Source organism: Hydra vulgaris, chromosome 06 (assembly GCF_038396675.1).
Source record: "Hydra vulgaris chromosome 06, alternate assembly HydraT2T_AEP".
Taxonomy (NCBI): Eukaryota; Metazoa; Cnidaria; class Hydrozoa; order Anthoathecata; family Hydridae; genus Hydra; species Hydra vulgaris.
Genome location: NC_088925.1, coordinates 33796139 through 33821210, shown reverse-complemented (window position 1 = coordinate 33821210; position 25072 = coordinate 33796139). Strand labels below are relative to the sequence as shown.

At 25.4% G+C, this 25072-nt stretch overlaps 1 protein-coding gene across 5 annotated transcripts in view; it reads left to right on the top strand.

Annotated features, from left to right (window-relative positions):
- Nucleotides 1-25072, top strand: part of LOC100213070 (kinesin-related protein 10) — a 66926-nt gene that overhangs the window by 21306 nt on the left and 20548 nt on the right. For 2 of the 5 annotated variants that reach the window (XM_065799911.1, XM_065799910.1), the window contains exons 2-3: nt 5603-5652; nt 23458-23637. In XM_065799911.1, coding sequence (XP_065655983.1) covers nt 5603-5652; nt 23458-23637 — 230 coding nt within the window. Of the gene's footprint in view, nt 1-5602; nt 5653-20688; nt 20902-23116; nt 23334-23457; nt 23638-25072 lie in introns of those variants that run through there. The other 3 variants (XM_065799912.1, XM_065799914.1, XM_065799913.1) reach the window with 3 other exon arrangements.

The following is a 25072-nucleotide window of genomic DNA, read 5'->3' as shown; positions in this document are numbered from 1 at the left end:
ACCGCGCAAATCGTACAAAAACCGAATATAACTTGAAAATCACCTTCTTTGGGGGAGGAAAGGGTGCCAAGACCATTTCCCAACCCCCGTAAAATCACTTCTGCACACACACACACACACACACACATATATATATATATATATATATATATATATATATATATATATATATATATATATATATATATATATATATATATATATATATATATATATCATCGAAATGACATATGTCATTTCGATGACATTTTGCATTTTTTAAATAAATCTGGCACATTGATATAATAAAAATGGATCATTGGCTTTGATGATATTGTTTATGAGTTTTCATATTTAAATAATGGCACATATCACTTAATTTATAAGGCAGAATTAATTGACAGTGTAATATGACAGTTTTAATAAAAAAATAGCAATGTGAATACGTAGTAAATGTTTTTATTTATAATTTTATTTATTTCTTTGTTTTGTAATTAATAAAAACTGTCAGGAGGCTGTTCTGAGCTCACTTTTTCAAGTTCTTATACTCACATTTTAAAGGGTTCGAATAAACATAACTTTTTAAACACAGAAATAATACAAGATTTAAATTTAATATAAAATCTTTCAATGAAAAAAAGTTTAGAATAGTAAAAGTAAAATAATTAGTAATTTAAAGACCTCTCATAAAAAAATAGGTACGAGAGGATGGGGGATAGAAGGGTCGAGTCAAGTTTTTTTGTAGTTGTTGCACTCAAGCTCCCATGACAGTATTTTTTTGGCTAAGTACTGTTTTTTCATAAACTAGCACATGTTAAAAGTTTGAGTTACTAATTTCAAGCATCAAAAAAGCCGATGGAAAAATTATTATAAAATTAAGCCGGTTCTGCTTCTTTTGTCATATGTAAGATACTTTTTAGTAATTTTTACTTGTTGATTTTTCTTCTGCTTAAACTGACGCAGTGTTCTAAAATGCGAAAGAATTTGTCCAAAAATCTAATTTAAAAAGGAAGAAAATTTGAATTTTAAGTTTTCTCCTAAACCCCTGCTATATTGATTATTTTTTAATTAAACAATTTCATTTGCTCATAAAGTGGTTGCTATGGAAACTATTTCACTCTAAAAAGTTATATTTCACCCAGTGTTATATGTGACTGTTCGGTGGCGGATACAGGATTTTTTATATTTGAGTTAAGAACTAGGTTAAGTAGGTTTTAAGCCCCAACCTTTTGTATGTTCATACTTAAATCAAGGTGTTTTCGAAAAAATGACTCTGTTTAAGGTGGATAACCACAAAAAAAAAAAAATTTAATAACTGTAATTAAATTTTGAAAACCGCTATTTGATTCAAATTAATGTATATATTTTTTGCAACGTAAATATTGCTAAACACATAGATTTTTCATAAAAAGGCAGAAAATTGTCAAAATCACGTAAAAATGAAGCATTTAATACCTACACTTGCAACACGATTTTTCAAGTTATAGTAATTTTTGAACTTTAAAACTTTGCAATTTTCTGTCAACCCATGAAATAAAGCGAATGAATTAAAATCCATGAAAACAAACTATTTTTAGCTTTTTTATTTGATATTTTGTGGTTTTTGCAATATTTTCAGGGGGTAGAGCTATGTTAAAACACTAAAAAAGCAAAAAATAAATGTATATTTCAAAAATTTTAATATTCATTCCCTTCATCTAAGTATTTTAAACAACTCCTGAACATTTGAAGTAAATTGCATGACCCAATCTTAAGATATCATGTTGCAAGTCAAGTTAAGTATCGTTAAAATGCAATTCTGAGAAAAAAATAAAATACAAAAGCAAAAAACTATTAAAATCCACCAGATAAATAAAATTTTTGTAATGAAGTTCCTTCTTTATTATCAATCCAACCTTTTTTTAATGCTTTTAACTTTTCTCTCCTTTTTTTAACTTTGACATCATTTTTTTTTAAACATGTTTTTTAAACGCTTCATATCTTTTTGATGAAATGCCAATGAACTTTTTAAGTCAAATTTTACGTTAAGGAACTTAAAAACTCTGTTAAGACCATATGTACCATCATTGAAGTAAAGAACTGCAGAACAAACACCCACTTCAAGCAAAAATCTTGTAACAAAATATTTTTTGGACATCGAGACCATATTATGTTATTAAGTCCTTCAATGCAATTTTGTGTCTCTCCATGAGTGCATTTTTTGAGAAGAAAATCATCAGATAAGTCATCAAAACCTTTTTTTATTACATCATAAATCCACACAGGAATATTTACTTTAGGCTTGTAAATGTCAACTCCTTCTTCACAGTTCTTCCACATACACCAACTATTTAATCCTCTAGGGCATAGTATATGTCGTCGCAATTTGTCTGGAAAAGTTAGTACAATGATTTAGAACAGCTCTTATACCTTTTTTCATTTGGTATACTTTTTCATCATCGTTTAAATTTTTATTGTTTGCAATTTCTCTTATCACCATACCAAAATAGTTTTGAATGGTGTTTATAGAATTATTGGTGAGGTTTTCAACACCTGTTAATTTTTTCTCACAAATACTTTGCTTTCTTCGCTCTCTTAAACGATTTCCCACACGCTTTTGTATATGCCCAACACATTCAAGTTTTTGCACTTCAACTCCATATTTACTATATGGTTTGCTATTAACAACATCATTGAATGATGAAGAATCACCATCACCCAAATAGCACTTATAAATTACCCCATAGTTATTTACGGATCTAGAAAATATTTCTACTGCACCAGTACCTTCCATAGCTCCTGAAGATTTGGAATAATTTAGGTGACATTTGTGATTAGCTTTCCAAGAGTTATACATAGGATGATTCACTTTGTTTTTCCATATTTGACATCCCCTGCAATATTTACTAAGTACTGCAAAGTCAATGCAACTCCCTTTACTTATAGCTGTTACTACTCCATTTAAAGAACTGTGACCTCGTTTTTGCCACGTCTTATCAATAGAAACTTTAATCAAAGCCTGTCCAGTAGTTGTTTTATTTGGTGAAATATTTTTTACTTTATAAGCATTTTTTATAGACTGTAATGCAGCTGAATGGTAAGCCTTTGATAACGTTTTCATTAAATTATTAAACACATTTTTTTGCATACATGACATACTCATTATACGAGAGAAATCTTTTATAGCTTCATGCCCTTTACCTATTTCACAAAAAGCTAATATTGTTTTTAAATTCACGTCAAATAAAATTCTTCCTTGCTTTGAACTACTTTTATAAATTTGATTTGAAGTGTATCTATTGAACTCATATTTACATTCATTGCAACTTATAATTAATTTGTGTGAAAACCCCATTCTAAGTGCTGAATCATCATTAATTACCATGTTACTTTCACAATTTGGACATATACAAAATTTCTCAATAATATCTTTAAGAATTTGAAAGTTGAAATGAATGTAGTAGTTGTTTTCAGTGTCCGTATTATTGTTAAACCTGAGCTTTTTAGAACTGACACAAGTTGATTGAAATGGTATTTGACTCTTGTTTTCAGTACAATTTTTTGAAAACCCATTAGATCTTCTGTTTCTTTTTCGTTCATTATTTTTTTTATTACCCATTACTATAAAATGTATAATGTATAAATACTATCTTTGGTTGAAATGTAAATAAAATTTGTTGTCCGAATCGCTATAAATGCAAACAAGTTGTACAAACTCCTTGTAATTGTTAAACTAAAAATATTTTAATATGAGGACTTATAGTAATCAATTGCAAACCAAGCTGGCATAATAAACCATATAAATGTGTTTAAATTTTTAGGCAGTTGATCAAAAAGAGAAGCATTTATAGGGTTGTTGAAAATGACTTAACAAAAAAAAATGCAGTTGCTATGGACGTTGCTAATGACGCTTTTTTATACTTACCTACAAACTATCCAAAATACAATAATTTTTAAAATGAGTTAGATAAAACTAAGTTTATCATAATTAAAATGGATCATCGAAGCATTATATCAATTAAATATCAAAAAATTGATTTTTTCGTAAAAAAAATTATTTTTTTTGTGGTTACCATCTTAAAGCCTCGGAACCAAAAATACCCAAGAAAATAGCAACAACCGCCCAATAGTGAGGGTTTTTCAAAAAATTCTAATATTCTAAACATCTTTAAGATTCTAAAATTTTATGGAAATAAAAATTTTGTTTAAAAATTATACCTAACTTAAATTTACAGCCTTCTCGTTTTAAAGGTTGTATACTTTTAAATAGTTATAACTTTTAAACGCAAGATAATTTTTTGACAAAATTTTTAAATATATATACAAGTTTCACTCTTATTAAAGTAATTATTTTCAGTAAAAATCAATTCTCCTCACATTTGAACATCTAATACAAACTTTTTAAGGCACTTTTTGTTCCCAGGCTCTAATCTGCGCAACTTTTGGCAAAACATCCTCTAATCACATAAGTATAAGCATACAAAAGTTTGGAGTTTAAAACTTATCTGAAAGTTATTTAACCCAAACCTCAAAATATCCTGGATCTATTTGCAAAATATCCCTTCCATTTGCAAAAGTAAAGAACGTTTTTTAAAGGACTTTATTTTACTAGGATTGAATGTCGAAGATAGTAAAAGATATCTTTTTAAAACACAAGAATACGCAGTCAATATTAAAAATTTTTTAAACTAATAATTGAAGTGTAATGATACGCCAAAGTAGTCGCTAACATATTCAATCAGTTTTTTTGCCAAAAGTTTACTCATAATTATATCATTTAAAACACATTTAAAACACGTTTAAAACACGTTTAAAACACGTTATTTTAAAATAACGATCAATTTAAAACACGTTATTTAAAAAAACGATCAATTTGGACTTAAGACGTTAAAATATATTTCTCTTATTATTTGTATTTTTAAGTACCTACTTTACTTTACCAATTTCCGTTGTAAGTTTTATAAAGTTAATATTATATTGTAAACTAATTTTCTATGAAGTTATCAGTCTAATACTGGAGAGAAAATAAACGAGCGACGATCAATGATGTTTAAGTAATTGCTACGTTTAAAAGCGCTGAGTAATAGAAATACTAGGTGTACATCTCACGTGACCAGACGTGTACTTTTATTTTTGAATAACTAAAATAATAAAATAATCGAAAATTTGAGTTTTGGTCATTCCCTCAAATAATTTAAGGATGTATATTTACAAGTTTTTTTTAATATATTTTTTAATAAAATTCTTCATATTAAAATATATTCAAAAATTTACTTTATTTCATTTTATTGATAGTCTACCAGTTTAATCTTTTAGAAATAGGATTAAAAAATGAGTTTTTAAAAACTTGAAATTATTTTAAACATCATAATGAAGTTATATCTGTAAGATGCTTATCTGTAAGATGAGGAGTAAAGACTTCATTACAAAATGTGCAATATATTATATTTTAATTCCAGTTTTTCTCTTTAATTGCACCTTTTAAGTTTTTTTTTTTTTTTAACAACCAATTTATTTGGTGAAACTTGTTTTTAATTAGAAAGCATTTCTTTTTAACTAAATAGAAAAATAGAGTGTGAAAATAAGGAAATAAATAAAACAAACTTATTTAGGATCATAGATAACATAAAAATTTTGCTTTTAGATGCTTGTATATTAAATGCGTATGAGATGTTTTACCTAATGAATGAAAAGGTATGTCTTATTTTTTGTATTGAAACAGGTTTTAAGAGTTTTTTTAAAGGTTGTAATAGTAGAAATGGGGTTCACACCACCTCACATTTTGTTTGACCCTTCTTCCTTTTTTAACAACCTTTCCTTCTCTCTTTCTTTTCATGCAACTTCCTCCCCTCTCTTTTTGAATGACTTTTGTATGAGTTTGGTTTTATACCCTCTCTTTTTTTGTATGACTCTTCCTTCTCTTTTCTTTTTTATGACTAAAACATACATATATATGAAAGCAACCCAATGGGCAACGTCCCTTGGACGACGCGTGCCCACTGGGATTTTTTTAAATTATTATAAAAAAGAAAAAGCTGAAAACATTACATAACTCCATGTGTATTTTGTTTAGCATAACTAAATATGTGAAACTGTGCATTAGGGTAGAGTGAAATTGCTTTTTTTAGAAATAATATAATTCTCCCTGGTTTCTATCCTAGTTTTATGAAAATTAAAAAATGCGTTCAAAATTAGGAAAATTAGACAAGAATTACCCTCTTGCAGCAAATACTTGACTAATAATACTTAATATTGATAGAGAAAATTTTACATTAAAACTTTTTTTCTTTTCAAAAAAACACTTCAAAGTGAAAACATATTAGATAGGAGTGAAACTGTACATCCCATTAATGAGGTCTTGTACATGAAATGTTTTTTTGAAAATTGCAAAAAAGCCGGTTAATTATAAAAACTCAAAGCACAATTGCAATGAAAATTTATTTATGTTTAAAAATGCAACAAAAATGTTTCGTAAAAAATTACTTGTATGTAAAAATTAGGACGCCTTAAGTTTCAGTTTTTCCAAAGTATATAAGCACATAAGTTTTGAACTCACGATTATTTTTTATGGTAATTTTCAATTAGTTGTTTTTCAAGCTATAAACAAAATGTTTTTTGTTTTTTTAATTATCTGCGTTTAAGATAATGAGGTTAGTTTTTGTCAATTTTTTCGTTGGTTTTTTGAGCAGCAGAAAATTACTTTATTAAATGCTAAAATATTTGGCCAAAATTGCGAAGATTATATAATCTTGTAAAACGATATTTAATCATAAAAGATTAGACAAAAAAAAGGTAAACATTTCATTTCATTAAACATTTCAAAAAAACTTTTGTGCGTAGCTAAAGCAAATAGCTTTTATTCTTAAATTTATTAAAAATTATTTAAATTTATTTAAATTTATTTAAATTTATTTAAAATTATTTAAATTTATTTAAATTTCTTTAAATTTCTTTAAATTTATTTAAATTTCTTTAAATTTCTTTAAATTTCTTTAAATTTATTTAAATTTATTTAAATTTCTTTAAATTTATTTAAATTTCTTTAAATTTATTTAAATTTATTTAAATTTCTTTAAATTTATTTAAATTTATTTAAATTTCTTTAAATTTATTTAAATTTATTTAAATTTCTTTAAATTTATTTAAATTTATTTAAATTTATTTAAATTTCTTTAAATTTATTTAAATTTATTTAAATTTATTTAAATTTATTTAAATTTATTTAAATTTATTTAAATTTATTTAAATTTATTTAAATTTATTTAAATTTATTTAAATTTATTTAAATTTATTTAAATTTATTTAAATTTATTTAAATTTATTTAAATTTATTTAAATTTATTTAAATTTATTTAAATTTATTTAAATTTATTTAAATTTATTTAAATTTATTTAAATTTATTTAAATTTATTTAAATTTATTTAAATTTATTTAAATTTATTTAAATTTATTTAAATTTATTTAAATTTATTTAAATTTATTTAAATTTATTTAAATTTATTTAAATTTATTTAAATTTATTTAAATTTATTTAAATTTATTTAAATTTATTTAAATTTATTTAAATTTATTTAAATTTATTTAAATTTATTTAAATTTATTTAAATTTATTTAAATTTATTTAAATTTATTTAAATTTATTTAAATTTATTTAAATTTAATTAAATTTATTTAAATTTATTTAAATTTATTTAAATTTATTTAAATTTATTTAATAAATTTAATAAAAACTTTTATTAAAGTAGTTGAAAACGAAAAAAAAGGCATTGTTGAGAAAAAAAGCATTGTTGAGAAAAAAAAGCATTGTTGAGAAAAAAAAGCATTGTTTAGAAAAAAAAAAAATGTCTAAAAAATTTACGAAAAAGGTTTTTTCAATGTCTGGAAGTAAAAGTGAATGTACACAAAGTTGAATATAAACAAAGCTGAGTTTAACTGCCTACAATTACAAACTTTTTTTCCATTAATATATTGAACATTTTTAAGAGATAATAAAATAATAGTCCATTTTGCTCGTTGTGTTTTTTTACTGTGCAGATGGCGTCATAGGTAATTTGCATTAACGTATTCACCTTGTTCTCAAAGTCAAAATACCGAGATGACGTAATTTTGTTTACAAAAAAACAAAAAAATTTTTAGCTATTGGTCTTAAAAGACAGAAAAGAACCAAAGGTAAGTTTCCACTCATTCGTCTTTCTACCGGAACGGGAAAAGGAAAGGTAAAAACAATCACGTGGGCATGCGGAGGACCATTAACTATTTTACTTTGTAGCTACATATTCTTGCTGCAAAGTTCCAATAAGTTGCTACCTAATAGATACAGACTTGCTGAAAATTAGCTATAACAACATAATAATAAAAATAATAATATCGGAATAGTAATATCGACTATTTACACAGTTATTTTGTAGCAAACTACATAGTGTAGCTACCAAAATATTATTATAAAGTTGCTAACTAAAATCCTGCGAAATGTATATTAAATGTATATCATTATATCGCAATATGTATAATAATAATATATTCAAGCTAAAAAGCTACATTTTGTAAAAAATCTAGCTAAAAAACATAACTATGCATGTTTTACATTGCAACTGAAATATCAAACATTTCAAATATATTATAACCAATAACCAACTTAAGTAAGACTTGGTTAATGATAATGATCAAGCAATACCGGTAATCTTGCAAAGATGTGAAAACCAGTGTGATTGCAGCAAATTGTCTAATATGGATCACCAATGAAAAAATACTAAAAATGTCAGAAAGTATAGGTGAGTCAAAAGCGATGGATTTTAATGACATTAGTCCGTTTGTTTTAAAACACGCCGCAGAATGTTTTGTTGATCTAATTATCTGTATTTTCAAATTAAGTTTTGACACTGGATGTGTCCCTTACCATTGTTCATTGTTACCATTGTTCATTGGCGTATGGAAACTAATTGCAAAAAATGTAAGTTGGTGAGATTTGGCAATCAAAATATTCTTCGAGGAATCGTTAAACATCCAATGATGGTAAATGGAATGATTTATGACTTCTCAAACAATGTATAAGAGAGAGAGAGATCTAGGTTTTTTTGTACAATTGGATATGAGGGGAAAATATTAAACACAAGTATGTGTAAACAAAGCTTAAAAGTGCTGGGTTCATTAAAAAATGCATTTGAAAGAAAAGAAATTTTAATGTTTGAAAGAGTTCAACACATGGCCACGAAAATATCATACTCAAATTGAATGCTTAGTTATGAAAAGCTTAAGAAAGCGGATTAAATTTAAAAAAAGTTAAATTGTGTTTAATATCTTTAAATCTCACAAGGAGACAACTCATTTATACAAAATATAAAATAATTTAGTCTTTGTCAATCTCTAAATTGTCAACTTAGCCTTTAAATTAAGAGTTGAATTAACACCTCATAAATAAAATTTTGGACAAAATTTAAAAATTAATATTTTAAGAACTAATAAGTTTTATTATTTAAATATGTTAACTGTTAATATGTTAGTATACGTGGTTTATAAATATATTAAAATAATTAATTCAAATACCATATTTAGCAATATTATAAAGTTTTTTTGAAAGATGTTTTATTTGAATAAGGAAAATTTCTTTATTCATCTTTGAATAACAATATCTAGTTCTTACTTCAAGCTCTTCCAAATTCTCAGCTCTCCAATTATTCTCGTACATAAGCCGTTTTAAATCACCTCAAAAGTTTTTAATTGGTCTTGCTTCTGGAACGTTAGCTGGGTTTATATCTTTGGGTATAACTTTGATTTTTTTCAATTTTAAAAAGTTGATGACCGACTTTGCGTAATGTGATCGAGCTAGATCAGGCCAGAAGATAAACTCATTGTCTTTTTTATAATATTCTGATACTAGAGGAAGTAAAGTTTTTTCTTGTATCTCTTTATAAGTGTACTGGTTAATTACCTGCTTACTGTGATGAATATAAAGAGGACTTAATCCACTGGGGCTGATGCAACAAGAAACTAAGAGCTTATTCTCGTACTTTTTACGCAAATTGTATCTTACTTGGTCAGAACATTGAGAAGGATCAGCGGCATAAAATCTTTCATTACCAGCTAATGTGCTATTGTTTAAGATAAAATAGCTTTCATCATCCATAACAAAATCCAAGTTTTTATAATTTTCGTACAATTTACGACATTTAGGACGCATAGCTTTCTTCTGCTGATGGCTACGATCTGGACGATTTGTTTTTTTGAAAGTTCGAATGTTAGTAACTACAGTTAAAAACTTGAGCTACTTTCTTTTGAGAGCACCCTGACTTATTTTCAAAAAATGCAGCAGTCTTTGTAATATTTTCTTTAGTAGCTACCTTAGCGATTCGACCACTTCCAACTTCTGTTTTAAGAGACCCATTCAATATTACGATTTTATCGTAAGCAGTTGATCTGGGTAAACCCTATTCCATAAACTGCTTAGCAACAAACACTTTACCTTTTTCTCGATTTTTTTGTAAAAAAACTTCTATAATTTTTTCGAGATCCTTTACTTTGACCATTTTACTTTTAATATTTAAATAATATTTTTAACTTAATTAAATTAAATTTAAATAGATTATAAAATCCTCTTTCAAATAAGTATAAAGGTTTTTTGCGTGCATGAAATAAATTACATAATAAATGCAATTAAAATTTGTCCAAAATTTCATTTATAGGGTCTTAGATAGGCTATGTTCTTCAACAAGGTCACAAATATAAAATCAGGATGCAGTGTTTCATCCCTCGCGAAATACATGACTTTTGTGCATTGGTTAGATCAAGAATCCAATTCTTCTTAAACTGAGTATGCCAAATTTGAAGCAAACTTTCCAATATTGTTGAAGAGTCTAAGAATTTAAACAAGTTCAAAGCAAGTCTGAACAAATGGTTTACGAAAAATGAAAAAACTTAAGTTTAAAAAAAAAAAGTACTGGGCTGCTATAGGTGAACGTTGCTACATCTTGTTTGTAAATAAGACTCACGAAGTTTGCCACTAACTAACTATATCTATCTATCTATCTATCTATCTATCTATCTATCTATCTATATATATATATATATATATATATATATATATATATATATATATATATATATATATATATATATATATATATATATATATATATATATATATATATTTATATATATATATATATATATATATATATATATATATATATATATATATATATATATATATGTATATTGCTATAGCAATAAGTAGCTATAGTCACCTAGTATCTATAGAATTGTCATCATGTAGTAGCTAGACTTTGTTACAATATGTAGCTATTAAAATATTTTAGCAACACTTATAGCTAGAAAACAAAGATATGTAGCTAGAAACTAGTTACAAATTTATTGTTTTGTAGCAGCTAGCTACTATGCTACGATATCTAGATAGCGACATGTCGTAGTAGCATTGTAACGTTAGAAGTTCAATTATTATCATAAATATATTACATCTAATACAAAAAATTGAACTTTTTAAGGGAACCGACTCGTTATCTTCTGGGTAACGACCACAAATAGTTCAAACGTTTTACGAATAAACAAAAAATTTCATTCTAATATTTATATTAGAATGAAATTTTTATTATTCGTATTAAGTATTCGAACTAATATAATATTATTATATTATATTATATTAGTTCTTGAACAAACAAAGAAAATAAAAAAAATAAAAAATAAGTAAGTATATATTTTGTTAGTTTGTTTATATATTTAAAAATTCATATAACAATAAAATTTTATAGAACTCTATCAAAGTCACATACAAAGAATTTTATTTTATAGATTATAACGGTTTTATAAATTCAGTTTTATTTTATAAAAAAACAGTTTTATTTTAAGCTTTGTAAATTCAGTTTTATTTTATTAAAAAACAATTTTATTTTATGTTTTGTAAATTATAACGGTTTTGATTTTAGGTTTCAATTTTTTATATAATGATAATTTGGGTGTTAATATTTCCTTGAAATATAATATTTGTCAAGTCTTGCATATTATAATACACGTTAGTCTTGCATAAGTTTAATTTTTTTATGCAAATTTCATCTTCTTGATAAATTTTTGTCACTTGTGTAAATTTGATTATTTTAGGTTTGAAATTTTAGTTTTTTGTTGATTACCTTAAGTTATGTCTTGCTCAGTGATTGGTATAACGTTCTCATAGTATTGCCACTTTTATATATACCGTCCATGAACGTTAGTAGTGCAACTTTTAAATATGCAGTCCATAAAAAAAGTATTGCCACTTTTAAATATGCCGTCCATTAACGTTTCTAACTTTTATATATACTTACTTTGTATATACATATATATATATATATATATATATATATATATATATATATATATATATATATATATATATATATATATATATATATATATATATATACACACACAGAAAAAGAAAAAGAAAAAAAAATCATTTAATTCACTTATAACTGAAAACCAAAGCAGATAATCACAAAGATTCTAGTTTTAATAAGATAGCTGCTATTTCTTGCTGCTTTTGCGCGGTTGAATACTTCAAAGTGGCTATTAAAGTTTGAAAATAATAAATTAAGAATGCATTGCTTTGTTAATAGACAAGATGCAACAAGAATTTGCGAGAAGGGTGATTTGACTCGTAATCAAATCAATAACAAAATGTACAAAATACATGCCGGAAAGGCGTAGCTGTAAAATTGAAAATACAGTAGGTTGAATATTCAGTAGGTTGAAAATTCAGTAGATCAAAAATACAGTAGGTCAACGATTTAGTAGGTTGGAAAATTAGTAGTACATGTTTTAATTAGGTGTAAATATAAAAATCAAAAATTGTCGGTTAAAAATCAAAGACATTATAATCTCCGATTTACGAAATTTCAAAATTAAGTTGAGTTATAGGTCGCCATTTTGTGTTGATTTCGTGGTTACTGTTTACATTTATTATACGAGATACACGTGTATGCAAAGAGTCTAGCAAAGGTTTCCACATACGAGTCTAGCAAAGGTTTACACATAGAAAAATTAGAATAAAAGGAAAAAACATGTTATAAAAAAGATATTATAAAAAAGATTTTATAAAAAAGATATTATAAAAAAGATATTATAAAAAAGATATTATAAAAAAGATATTGTAAAAAAGATATTGGGCAGATTCATAAAAAATTGTGGATGCCGTGATGCTAACGAGAATAATGAAAAAGTAGACATTTAAGTACCATAGTGTTTATGTTTCATATATATTATATAATTTATTCTGTAATTTGTAATATGATTTCTCAGAAATAAAACTGTTTACTTTAGGTGTTGGTTTATAGAGGCCAGGGGGTTAAGATCCTGAACAGACCAAAGATGAAACTGAAAAAATCAAATAGTTTGAGAAACTGGGTTTTCCTAATAAAAAAAGATCTTTGTATTCTGAAAGGGGTAGCAAAATAGGAAAGTTAATATAAGTTTATAAATTTATTATGCTTTCCATCTCAAATCAAATAATCATATGAAAACATGAAGCTACTGTTTAATCTAATAAGGTTAGACCAGATTTATTATGCTTTTTTTGCAAATTTTAGATTAACTTTTGTAGTATATGGTCTGCAGACAGCCACTTTAACAAACCACTGTCCATATTGCTATATTAAATTACGATTACTCCGAGGATTAAATATACACGAGGAAGAAAATTGTGTGATGTAAACTGTATTTTCGATATTTCTTTCAAAGCTTCAAAAAAAAGACGGGTAGATTTGCAAACATATAGTGATCTGAGAAATGTATATAAACATATAGAAACATATAGAAATCTGAGAAAAATGTTATGACAGGTTTAATTAAGCAATATCAATAATAACAATATATATAATAACATCTGTCCAACAACATCAAAAATGTCATTGATGTCTAATAACATCTGTGCAAAAACTAAATAAATATTATAGGTGTAGTTACATCTTTTAAATTATCAAAGTGTAACAACATCGTTAAAACTACATCTGTAGATTCTAAGATAAAGTTATTTTTAAAATGAACTAACTAATAATGCATTATTTTAATCAGATGTAGTTACATATGGGATTTTTTTCTGATGTAATTACATGAGGAAAAAAATATTAATAAATAATGCACTGTTTTAATCAGATATTATTACATATATAAATTTTTTCAGATGTAACTACATCTAGAGAAAATACTTCCAGATACTATTGGACTTGAAGAAAAATTACCAGATGTAGTTACATCTTTCTAAAGTTGTTGTTAGGGGTCGTTGAATTTTTAGATGATACCGGACAGATGTTATTAGAGTAAAAGAAAAATACAAATGATCTTGGACAAAAGTTTACAGATGATCTTAGACTACACCACAGATGTTGTTGGACAGATGTAGTAATCTTTTACCAAAAAAAACAATACTATGACCGTTAACTGATTTTGGAATATTTTTAGATTGGAATTTTGTAATAATTTAAGAAGTAGTTTTCACAGAAAAACACAGTAAATTAAGTTAAGTCATACTTTGTTTAGGTTAAGGTTTTTAAAGGAAATGCATATCGCAAACTACTTTAACACGCAGATAACTATCCTGAAACTAATATGCTTGATAAAATTAGCCCATTTTCATTGCTTTAGTATCATTGTAAGAAGCAACGAGGAATGCAGTCTAAGGTTGCTTTTGACTTATCTTAGTACCTGCAAGTTTTGAAGACAACGTTTCAGGGTATAGATCTATCAAGGACTCTCAAAATACACACAGTTTTTAAACACATCGTGTTTTTATGAAAATATTTATAAAAAAAGTATCTTTTAATTCTAATATACTTAGCAAATATGTTCGAATTAATTGCCTCGTTCCCAGTGAATTTAAAATATGCTCAGGTATGGTTTTATTGTTCGTTGTAATAACTTTGAATATTCCCTCCGGCTGAAATTTTAATTAATAACAACTTTTTAACTTTAACAAAATTGTACAGTTTTGTCCTTTATAATGAACTAGATGAAAATATATTTCTTGAATTAACGGCTAAAATAAAAATGATTAAAAACTTTAGACAAGTATCGCAGAATTTAAATTTAAATAAATTTGTAATGGATACATAAAGCTCTAAATGGATTCGCAAACTGTTTCTGTTACATTTTTAAAGATTTGAATTTGTTTAGAGACACTGTATTGAGGCTGCTGATACAGTTTTTTAACAATCTGTTGCACAAATTTTACAAATACTTCCCATTGATAACGAAACTTTGTTAATGAATTTTTAATAAGTGCAAGTTTTATTAACAAAAAAAATTGTTTCACCAACGTTTTTTTGATTAAATGTTCTAGCTTTCTTACAATAGATTTCCTTTAAATCTAACAATATTTTACTTAAAAATAAACTTTGAAACTTCTATTTATGCTGCATACATACATACACAGGGCCGTACCGAAGAGGCCTTTCTTGGGGAGGAGGGGGTCTCGTATGTGCTTTTTGCCAACTAGAGACACCAAAAAAAAAAGGTCCTCGATATTTGACATTTGCCAACTATCCTTCAAAATTTGCTAACTGAAAGGCTTTGAGGGAGGGAGGGTATGTACAGTATGTACAGGGTTATTATATTATTATATGTATGTACAGGGTTCGGGTCGGACCTGTACATACATACATACATTTTTTCATTTTTAAGCAAAATAGTTAAGCGTAAAGTGAAATACAAAGTTTATAAATAAATGAGAAATATTCCTTTTTTTATTTATATTTTATTATTAAGTTTCATTAGTATAAGTTTTTTTATTGAAATTGATTGAAATGAATGATGCACAATTTTAAAACAATTTGCTACAGATCTTTATAAAACAAGATTTAATAGTTTTAATTTCCTTAACAACCGCCATAGCAACAACACAATTTTTTACCTTCGTTTTAAAACTCTCCCGAAATTTTAGCTTTTTATAAGAAAAATGTACTGAAAAAACCACTTATCAAGTAATTGTATTTTCTATTATTCAAGACAACATTAGAATAAAAAAAATCACTGGAATGTTAATTTTAAACCTTCTAAAACTAGTAGAGTTAAACAAATAAACGGAAGCTAAAATTTTATGTAAAGAAAAGCTTTTTCGTAAATAATGTTAATGTGTACGAAAATATAAGCAATGTAAACATGGAATAAAGTATTTTAGATATAAACATAAATGTTACTACAAATGATGTAGATACAAATGTAATTATGGGGAGAACCATAAATTTTAACTTCATGGTTTTTGATAAAGTTAGTCCTTAATGTGAAAAAAAATCGCATCTAAACCAAAATAACTTCTAACTTAAGAACAGAATACCGTGTAATTTATCTAGAAATAGTTCTGTAGTTTTTTACTCAATCAGAACGCATATTATGCATATCGTCAGAGTTGCTTCTTTTTTTTGAAAATAAACTTTAAAAAAAAAACAACTTTAAATCACTGGTTTTAAAACTAGTATTTGTGAATGAGGTATGATTGGGTGGTATCGGACTTATGTTCCGAGGCTAGTTTTGGACAACTTAACCCTAAATCATACTAAAAATAAGCAATTTACTAAAAAAACCAACATACTAAAAATGAGCAACTTTTTTCATATAAATATTAATACATTTAATCCACAAACTTATAATATTAATTCATTTAATTCCAATATAAAGACATTAGATTTGAAAAGAGTGTTTTTAAAGTGTTTATTTTCATTAGTAAAAAGCTAATGTTTATGTTTCTAAATGATGACATTTTCATTCCCATTCCTTATATATCAGAGGCAATTTTTAAGGGAAAATTTTTTTTAATTGTGTTGAGAATAGTCCAATGCTCAATAAAAGTTATATATTAAATTTGTTTCACACTTGTAAGAAAAAGAGGTAAACTCATGGTTAAACTATGTGTCCGGGGCTTTATTTAGTTCTTGGTTTTTCAACCAAGAACTAAATAAAGCAATAAATTGAAAAACCAAGAACTAGATAAAGCTAAGTATAGGTGAGTATAGCGGGTGGCGGATTTATGTGGTTCATGCTCAATCAAAGGTAATCTGCGTTTGAGTCAAGCGTTATCTAGAAGAAACTCTTATCGGACTTTTGTTTATTTATTTTAGTAAAATATTAGATTAACAAATAGTTATTCAATGATTTCTTACATAATGGCTTGTAATAGTGCCTCCTTTTTTAAAATAACCAAATAAATAAAGATACTGATGTTTTAAAAATTTGGAACTTTTTTTTCGGCTTAAAATTGTCAAGTCTTATCATAGTTTTTGGATTTTTAATTATGTAAAACTTCAATGAAGTTGGTAGTCGGAAAGTTGATTCATAACTTTCCACAACCAGCTAAACTCGGTCCTGGAAAGCTCCCATTTAAAAGCATGTCCATTTGTTTAGGCATGTCCATCAATAAAAAAATATTGAAAATCCAGTATAATGTTGATCAAATAATTGCATAGCAAAGGGGAAAGTCGGGTAGCCTCGGATACTTAAGGAAAAAATAGATTGTACGCATGTTCTAACAGAAAACTAAGTGTCCGAAGTCTTTTTTAATCAAAACAAAAAAATCTCAGTTCTTAACACTACCTGTGATCCACAAGTGTAACACTACCTTTGATCCACAGTATAAAGTGTACACAACTCGAAATAATGAAAAGTTTTTTTAAATTGATTTAAAAAAAAAAACTATTGACTAGGGAACATTTAATGACTTTGTTTACTCAATTAAAACCAAAATAAGATAAATTTTTTTTTAAAATTTTTTAATAAACATTTGTCTGACAAAAAATGGAAACATTACAAATAACTATTTATAACAAATATTTTAATTGCAAAAAATAAGAACTTAAAAAGTATTATAAAATTTATAACAAAATAAAATAAACGTTATTAGTAAAGCTCACGATTACTTTTATTATTTCAGTAGCATTGTTGTCGTACCTATTGTGTTCATTTTGCTCGGTCAAAGAAAGCCCAAATGGCTCAACTTTATTTCAGTTTCTATTTTATTTTGCTTTAGCCTAAACATATACTAAATCTTTAGTAATAACAAAATTAAACTTTTATGTTTTTTGAAAAACAACTTATCAACAAAATTTAACTTTTTTTCCTATACTTCCTTTTCAGTTCTTCATTTTAGTTTGTTTTTTTCAGTTCTACATTTTAGATTTCCTTTTTTATTCATTTATTTCTTTTTGTTTATTTGAATTTTCATGCTATATTTTTCTAAACAATGTTCTTATATCCGAATATATTGTTCGTTTTGCATAGGAACAGCCACAAATAGTCATTAAGACTAATCCAAAGTAGCGTCCGTTATTGATCAACATTTTTGCGTACCGAAGTACTACTCAAGCTCTGAGTAGGTGGTGGCAGGATTTAAACTCGTATCGTTTAACAATCCGGGTTTTAACTTTTCGTTTTACGCTCTAACCAACTGAGCTATCTGAAGCTAACTGAGCCATTTTAAGTTCTACATTTTAATTTACTTTTTTCAATTCTACATTTTAATTTACTTTTTGCATCCTTTTATTTTAAAAAGCAACTAGTTTCAAGGTTTGTTACTCGAAAAGAAAAATGCTGAATCAAACAAAACTAGTTTGTGACGTGTTTAACTTCCTTAATAGGAAAAATCTAAACACACTACTTTTTCCCCATTTTTAAGAGTGAAAAAACAATGCGTATCTCTAAGCCATATTAATCAAAAGACACTTTCAAAGTGCAGTGGACATATAATAAAGCTAAACCATCTATGAACTGAAACAAAAGTTGTAGTTTTTATATATCATGAATAAGATTTGTAAACTTGAATGGAAATTAAATTTTGCAAACATTAAGAAACAATAAAACATTGATGGGTTTTGTTTTAGAGAAAACACATACGGAAGCGGCGGAGGAACTTGTGTAATACTTTGGGTATTAGGTAGTATTTTATTAACTATTTTCGTTCAAAAAAGAAACTCGTACAAACAAAAAAAAAGAAACTCGCACTAGCAAAAAAAAGAAACTCGCACTAGCAAAAAAAAAACAAACTCGCACAAGCAAAAATAGTTCAAATCATCTGAACTATTTTTATCACAAAAAACTTTGTTAATAAAGCAGAAATTCTGAAACAAAAATCCAAATTTTATTGAGATAGAGCAATAAAACAAAAACTGTGTACAATTGAGGGAGCTGTAATGCTTTTGTCTCAAAGTTAATCTATACCCCAAGTTACTCTATAATGCACATAATGTTTTATATCTGCATTAAAAAGTTAATCCTTATTATTTCGATAGATTAGTTCTCCGCCCATTTAAATAAACAACCATAAGAGTTTCTAAAAATTTGACAATAGGTTTTAAATGTTAACATATTTCTTTGATCTAATAATAATAAAACAATATTGATTAATAAGATTGATATTTAATAAGATTATTAGAAATATAAATAAATTTAAATAAGCGTAATATAAAATTTAAAATTTAAATTAATATGAATCATTTTCACGGATGAGTTCAAAATTCATAAGTATGGTAAATATGAATCATTTTCACGGTTGAATTCAAAAATTCGGCGTTTTTTTTTTTGTTATTTAAAAAAATTCATCGTAAATATGTTGTCTTATTGTTTAACATGAAATTAGCACAAGGTTCTATGCTCAAATACAAATAACTTTAAAAAAATACAATAATCAAGTAAATATTGCTTTAATGCAGGAAGTATCTACATTTCACAAATATAAGTAACAAAATAAACAAAATTTCTTTTTTAGGTAGGATATTGTATGTATTTTATAACAGCTTTTTGCTTTTAAGATAGACCTAATATCTTAGTGTTGAGACATTACTTAATAAGTAAAAACGTATATACATCTGTATATAATCACATTGTTGTCGTGAATTTAGATAGAGGACTTCCATGAGTGAAGAAGTAGTTACCTCAATCCTTGGATTGGCGGTAAATTTAACAAAATATTATTAAACTTTTCCGCAAAAATTTATTAGCACTATTTAAATGTTTTGACCAAGGCGCCTGCTGTTAAACCCACTTTTTGTTGATTCTTATGGCAATTTATACATTTTTATTTTATATTCATTAGCTTTTTTTTAAAAAAAAAAACTAATACTATTACTAATACATATGGTAATAATATCTAAACAATATTCTTTATAATTTTCTTGAGTAACTTTTTGTTACTATGGGTGTTAAAGAAATTGTTTTTTTATTATGAACCAAATATATGTATACAATATAAATACCTAGTAATGTATGTATACAGTATAAATACCTAGTAATGCAATGTAAACTACAAAAATCAAATTTCATTAAGAAGCAAAATGCTTTTTAAATTTGGTTCAGTTTGTTTGGTAATATCTTGCATTGTATTTCCATTGTAGCATATGCATTAATCAGAATAGTTCCTAATTTGCAAAAATTAAAACCCTCAAAGATGTTAAAAAAGTTCGTTAAAAAAGTTCGTTAAATCTTTTTTCATGCTATCTTTTATTATATCTTTGTTACTTAAATCTTAATAAAAAATTTATCAAACATTATGACGAGTAACATTTTTTATTGTTCGCCTTTTTTATCTTGTCGGCTTGTTTGTTAGTGAATTCAATTGTTGATATGTCTCCGGAGCAGCATGGTGTAGATATTTTTATTTCAAACAAAACTTTACGAGTTCTTACAAGAGAAATTTTGTAATTGGTTCATTTATATCACATGAAAAACTTGATCAGTGTTTAGTGGATGCTATCCAATAGAAAAAAGAAGCGGAAAAATAGTACAAAATAGTTTGTTTATTATGACGTTACGCTATAATAAAAACGATTAATAACATAAATACGACAATAATCTGCTAAACATTTGTATTTGTTGATATTTATTGGTGTCATTTTTTTAATTCTGCAATTTCTAACACAAGTTTTTTTAAGCTTTATTGAGATTAATTTAATTTTATAACCAAGTCAAACTATTCAAATGTAAGTTGAATTTGCAAGTTTTTAAAGATTTTGTTAATAAATGTAAAATTTCGTAAAAAGTAACAAAATTAAATTATCTTATATATTACTCTTCATTGCATTGAAGTTGAACGCTGAATAAATAGACTAAGTAATAAACTTTTTATCTTACAGGTTAATCCCATCCAACTCCTTAGCTCATTTACTTAGTATTACTTTTAAGCGGTATTTGTGAAGTTTAAGTTTTTAAAAAGTTATGATATGCTAAAAATAGTACCTTTGATGTTTTTAAATGATTTTATTGCCGATTAAAGCAACCACATCAACTTAAGTCTTAAAATAATTTGTTTGATCATATAGTGATTTCTATCGTTTTAAAGATTTTCAGATGGCAGTAAAGATTTATTGTTGTACTTTTGAACTTTCAACAAATATGTTATTTCAAAATAATTTTTTTATTTTAATGAAAAGTGACATTTAGTTTTAAAACGTTTTAAACTAATATATAAAACTAATATATTAAAATTTAAAACTAATAACCTATTAATTACTATTTTCAATTAAAAATTAATTTAATTAATTTATTAATTTACTATTATTCAAATTATTTTAATAAATTAAAATAATTTTATTTATATTAAACTATTTTAATTTATTTTTAATTCATTATTATTTATATTTAACTTATTTTATCATTTTATTTTATCATTATCATTTATATATAATTTATTGCTAATTTATATTTAAAAAGTTTATATTTACTATACTAATTAAAGTATTGGTCTTTTAAATGTCAGGTTCAAACTTGATGCGGTACAGGTACTCTTCTGATTACCTTGAAATGAGTTTAAATTTAATTTTTTTCCCCACATATTTTATATTTATAAACAAGACTTTTTATGACAGTACTCGAACTCCACAAAAAAAGTTTATGTTACTCGTTTCATTATTACGTTATCCATTACTTTATTCATTGACTATTTGAGAGATTAATTTTATGATAAATTTCTAAAATAAATCTTTGTAAAACATTTTTTTAAGAAATTATATATTCTTAACAAAATTATAGTGTTAACGTAATTCGAAGCTTTTTCGAAAAACGTAGCTCAAACCCGCTGCTTTATCGACATCCAAAAAACATTTAATGTAAGGAAAAACAGTACTGCTGTGTTATGAACTAAACTGATCCAACGTCATTAATGAACCCGTTTAGTTGCTAGGCACCAATTAACAATCCCTAGTATCTCATTTTGATTGTATTAAAAGAAAATTGTACTCTTGTATGAACAATGAAATAGTTTCTTTTCGGATTTAAAATCAATGAAGCTTATTTCCTTAAGTTCTAATCTTTAATTTACATATTATTATTAGAAATAAATCTAAATTTTCAAAGAACTTAAATAAACGAACTTCTAGCTTTAGGATTAAAAAGAAAAAACCAATATATATACATATATGCTTGTGTGTCAGATTTACACTTGTTTAATTTGCCAAGTGTGAACTTCCTATCAACTGAAATAAGTTTCCTCCCATTTTCACTCTTAATACTTATGTTTTATTTGAATCTATAAAGTCAAAAAGGTTTTAAAATTGTATTTTTATTATTGTTATTATTATTACTACTACTACTATTGCTATTATTAATAACAACAATAACTATTATAAAAATAACTATTATAATAATTAGTAGTAATAATAATAATAATAATAATAATAACAATATGGTCGTTTTTTTCCTTGTTATAATCGTTCTTTATTATTAAAGGAAGTTAACTTTAGTTTGAAAGAAAAAACAATAGATTTCGTTTTGTAATTTCCGTTTCCGTTAAGCTTTTTAAGAATTTTGAGCCTTTTCTAGAAATTCCGTTAAATTTTTTAAAGAATCATATAACTATTTATCAATAGATTGCTCATTTTAGTCTAAAAATCTCAATTACACGACGGGCGGATCAGTATACATCGGACGGAAACGTTCTTTTGTAACTTGTTTAGAGCCTCTAAAAAGTTCTAAATGCAATTTAGGAATTTTCCTGCTACTATACGACTATAAATTAGGAGAAAAGTAAAAAAAGTGCGGCAAATAACTAGTAAATACGCTAAACTAATAACGACACAGTTATACACAATGAGCTTGTTCAAACAAGACTGTAAATTGGATAACTAAATAAATTAACTCGCTCAGCAGTATTCGTTATGATAACATACTTAAGTGATTTCATTGAATTTCTTTTTTTTTATAAAATGAGTATACCATTTCGATCTTCTTAAATGAATGAGTTGTTGACATTTTTAAAGATGGAGCCAAATATTCAAGACATATGTCAAAATAAAATTTATATATTAGTTAGCTGTGTACTCTTTAAAAGATGTAACTAATAATGTTAATCGCGTCTGAACGTCATATTTAAGACTGCACAAATACTTTGTTGTTATTTGTTGTAAATACTTAAAATGTAATATTCTGCTAACAATAAACTATTAACAATAATAAAATTTATTTCGATGATAAATTAATGTCAGTAATTAATTATTATCAATGCTTAATTTTTAAATATTATTTTAAAAATACACTTATAGATGAACTCAGAGACCTCTTTATATATGATGACCAACAATGTTGCTGAAAATGCCGCAAAGTCTTTAATTGAATTAAACTGCATTGGATGTAATAACCGTCTTACAGAATTGAAAAGACAATCGTTAAGATACATGCTCATAGAATATCGTAAAATAGTCAATGGCAAAGGAAAACTATCAGTAAGTTAAAACACATTTGTTTATATTTGTGTATATATATATATATATATATATATATATATATATATATATATATATATATATATATATATATATATATATATATATATATATATATATATATATATATATATATATATATGTATATATATATGTTATGAACATGTGGTATATATATGTTATGAACATATGGTAAGGTATAGACCTGTAAATAATATACCATGACACCTGAAATAATATAAACAATTTACGTGATGGCGCTAATCAACAAAATATCTAAAAAGTATATATATTTAAAAAAAGAAAGCTTATATGCTGTGTATATATATATATATATATATATATATATATATAATATATATATATATATATATATATATATTTATATGTATATTCAAAACAATAGGAAAATAAGTTTTAACGAAGTATATAGCATTAATAAGATTTAATAATTCGAAGATTATTTAGATTAATGAACTATATATACAAACACAATTTTAATAACATTTATAATACAAAACAGTAATAATTTGTATAGATACAAACCAGTGAAGCATTCAAGTGGGGGTGGGGTGGATATGCATCCCCCACCCCCTCCAGAATCTGAAAGTATTAAAATATCTTAGAATAAAGGATCTTTTTTATTATTATTTGTTAAAACTAATGTGATAGAAAATATAACATCTTTCCCCCCTCTCCACGAAAAATTAACTACGTATGCTGACTCGCTTTGTTACTACGCAGTCAACGTAGAGCAGTTGCATATTTATGTTGCATTTTATTTTCTAGTAATAAATTGATTTTCTTACTCAATTGTTATTACTATAATACAAAACTAAATGTAAATAAAAAAAAATAATAACAAAATTCGAAAAATTAATACCGAAATAACACTTATACTGGAAAGAATGCGTTGATATACTTGACTATGGATGTAAAAAAAAATAATTATATTTTCAAAAAATAACTAACTGGTTTATGATCTGGTAACCAACTGGTTCAGACGATCGAATTCAAGTAGTTGTTTTTTCAATAGTTTCTGATTTATTTATAAAGTAAAATACATACATATATAATACATACAGTAAATTTCCGATTACTCGAACCCTCGATAACTCAAACTTCTAAAAACTTGAAGTATTTTAAAATACCCGTTGTATCCAGTTTCTCATAAAAAATCACTCAACATTTATTCAATCAATCTCAAACATTCGCTAACTCAAATCATTTTCTTTGTCCCTCTGAGGTTCCAATTATCAGGAGTTTACTGTATGTACTTTGTACTATTAATAAATCAGAAGTTATCAGTAAATCAACAAATTGAATCCGAACCAGTTGAATTTTCTTTTTCAAAAAATAAATTTCTTTAGAAAAAATAATCAAGTTCGTAAATATAATAAATACCCTAATGGTTACCCTAATAATAAATACCCTA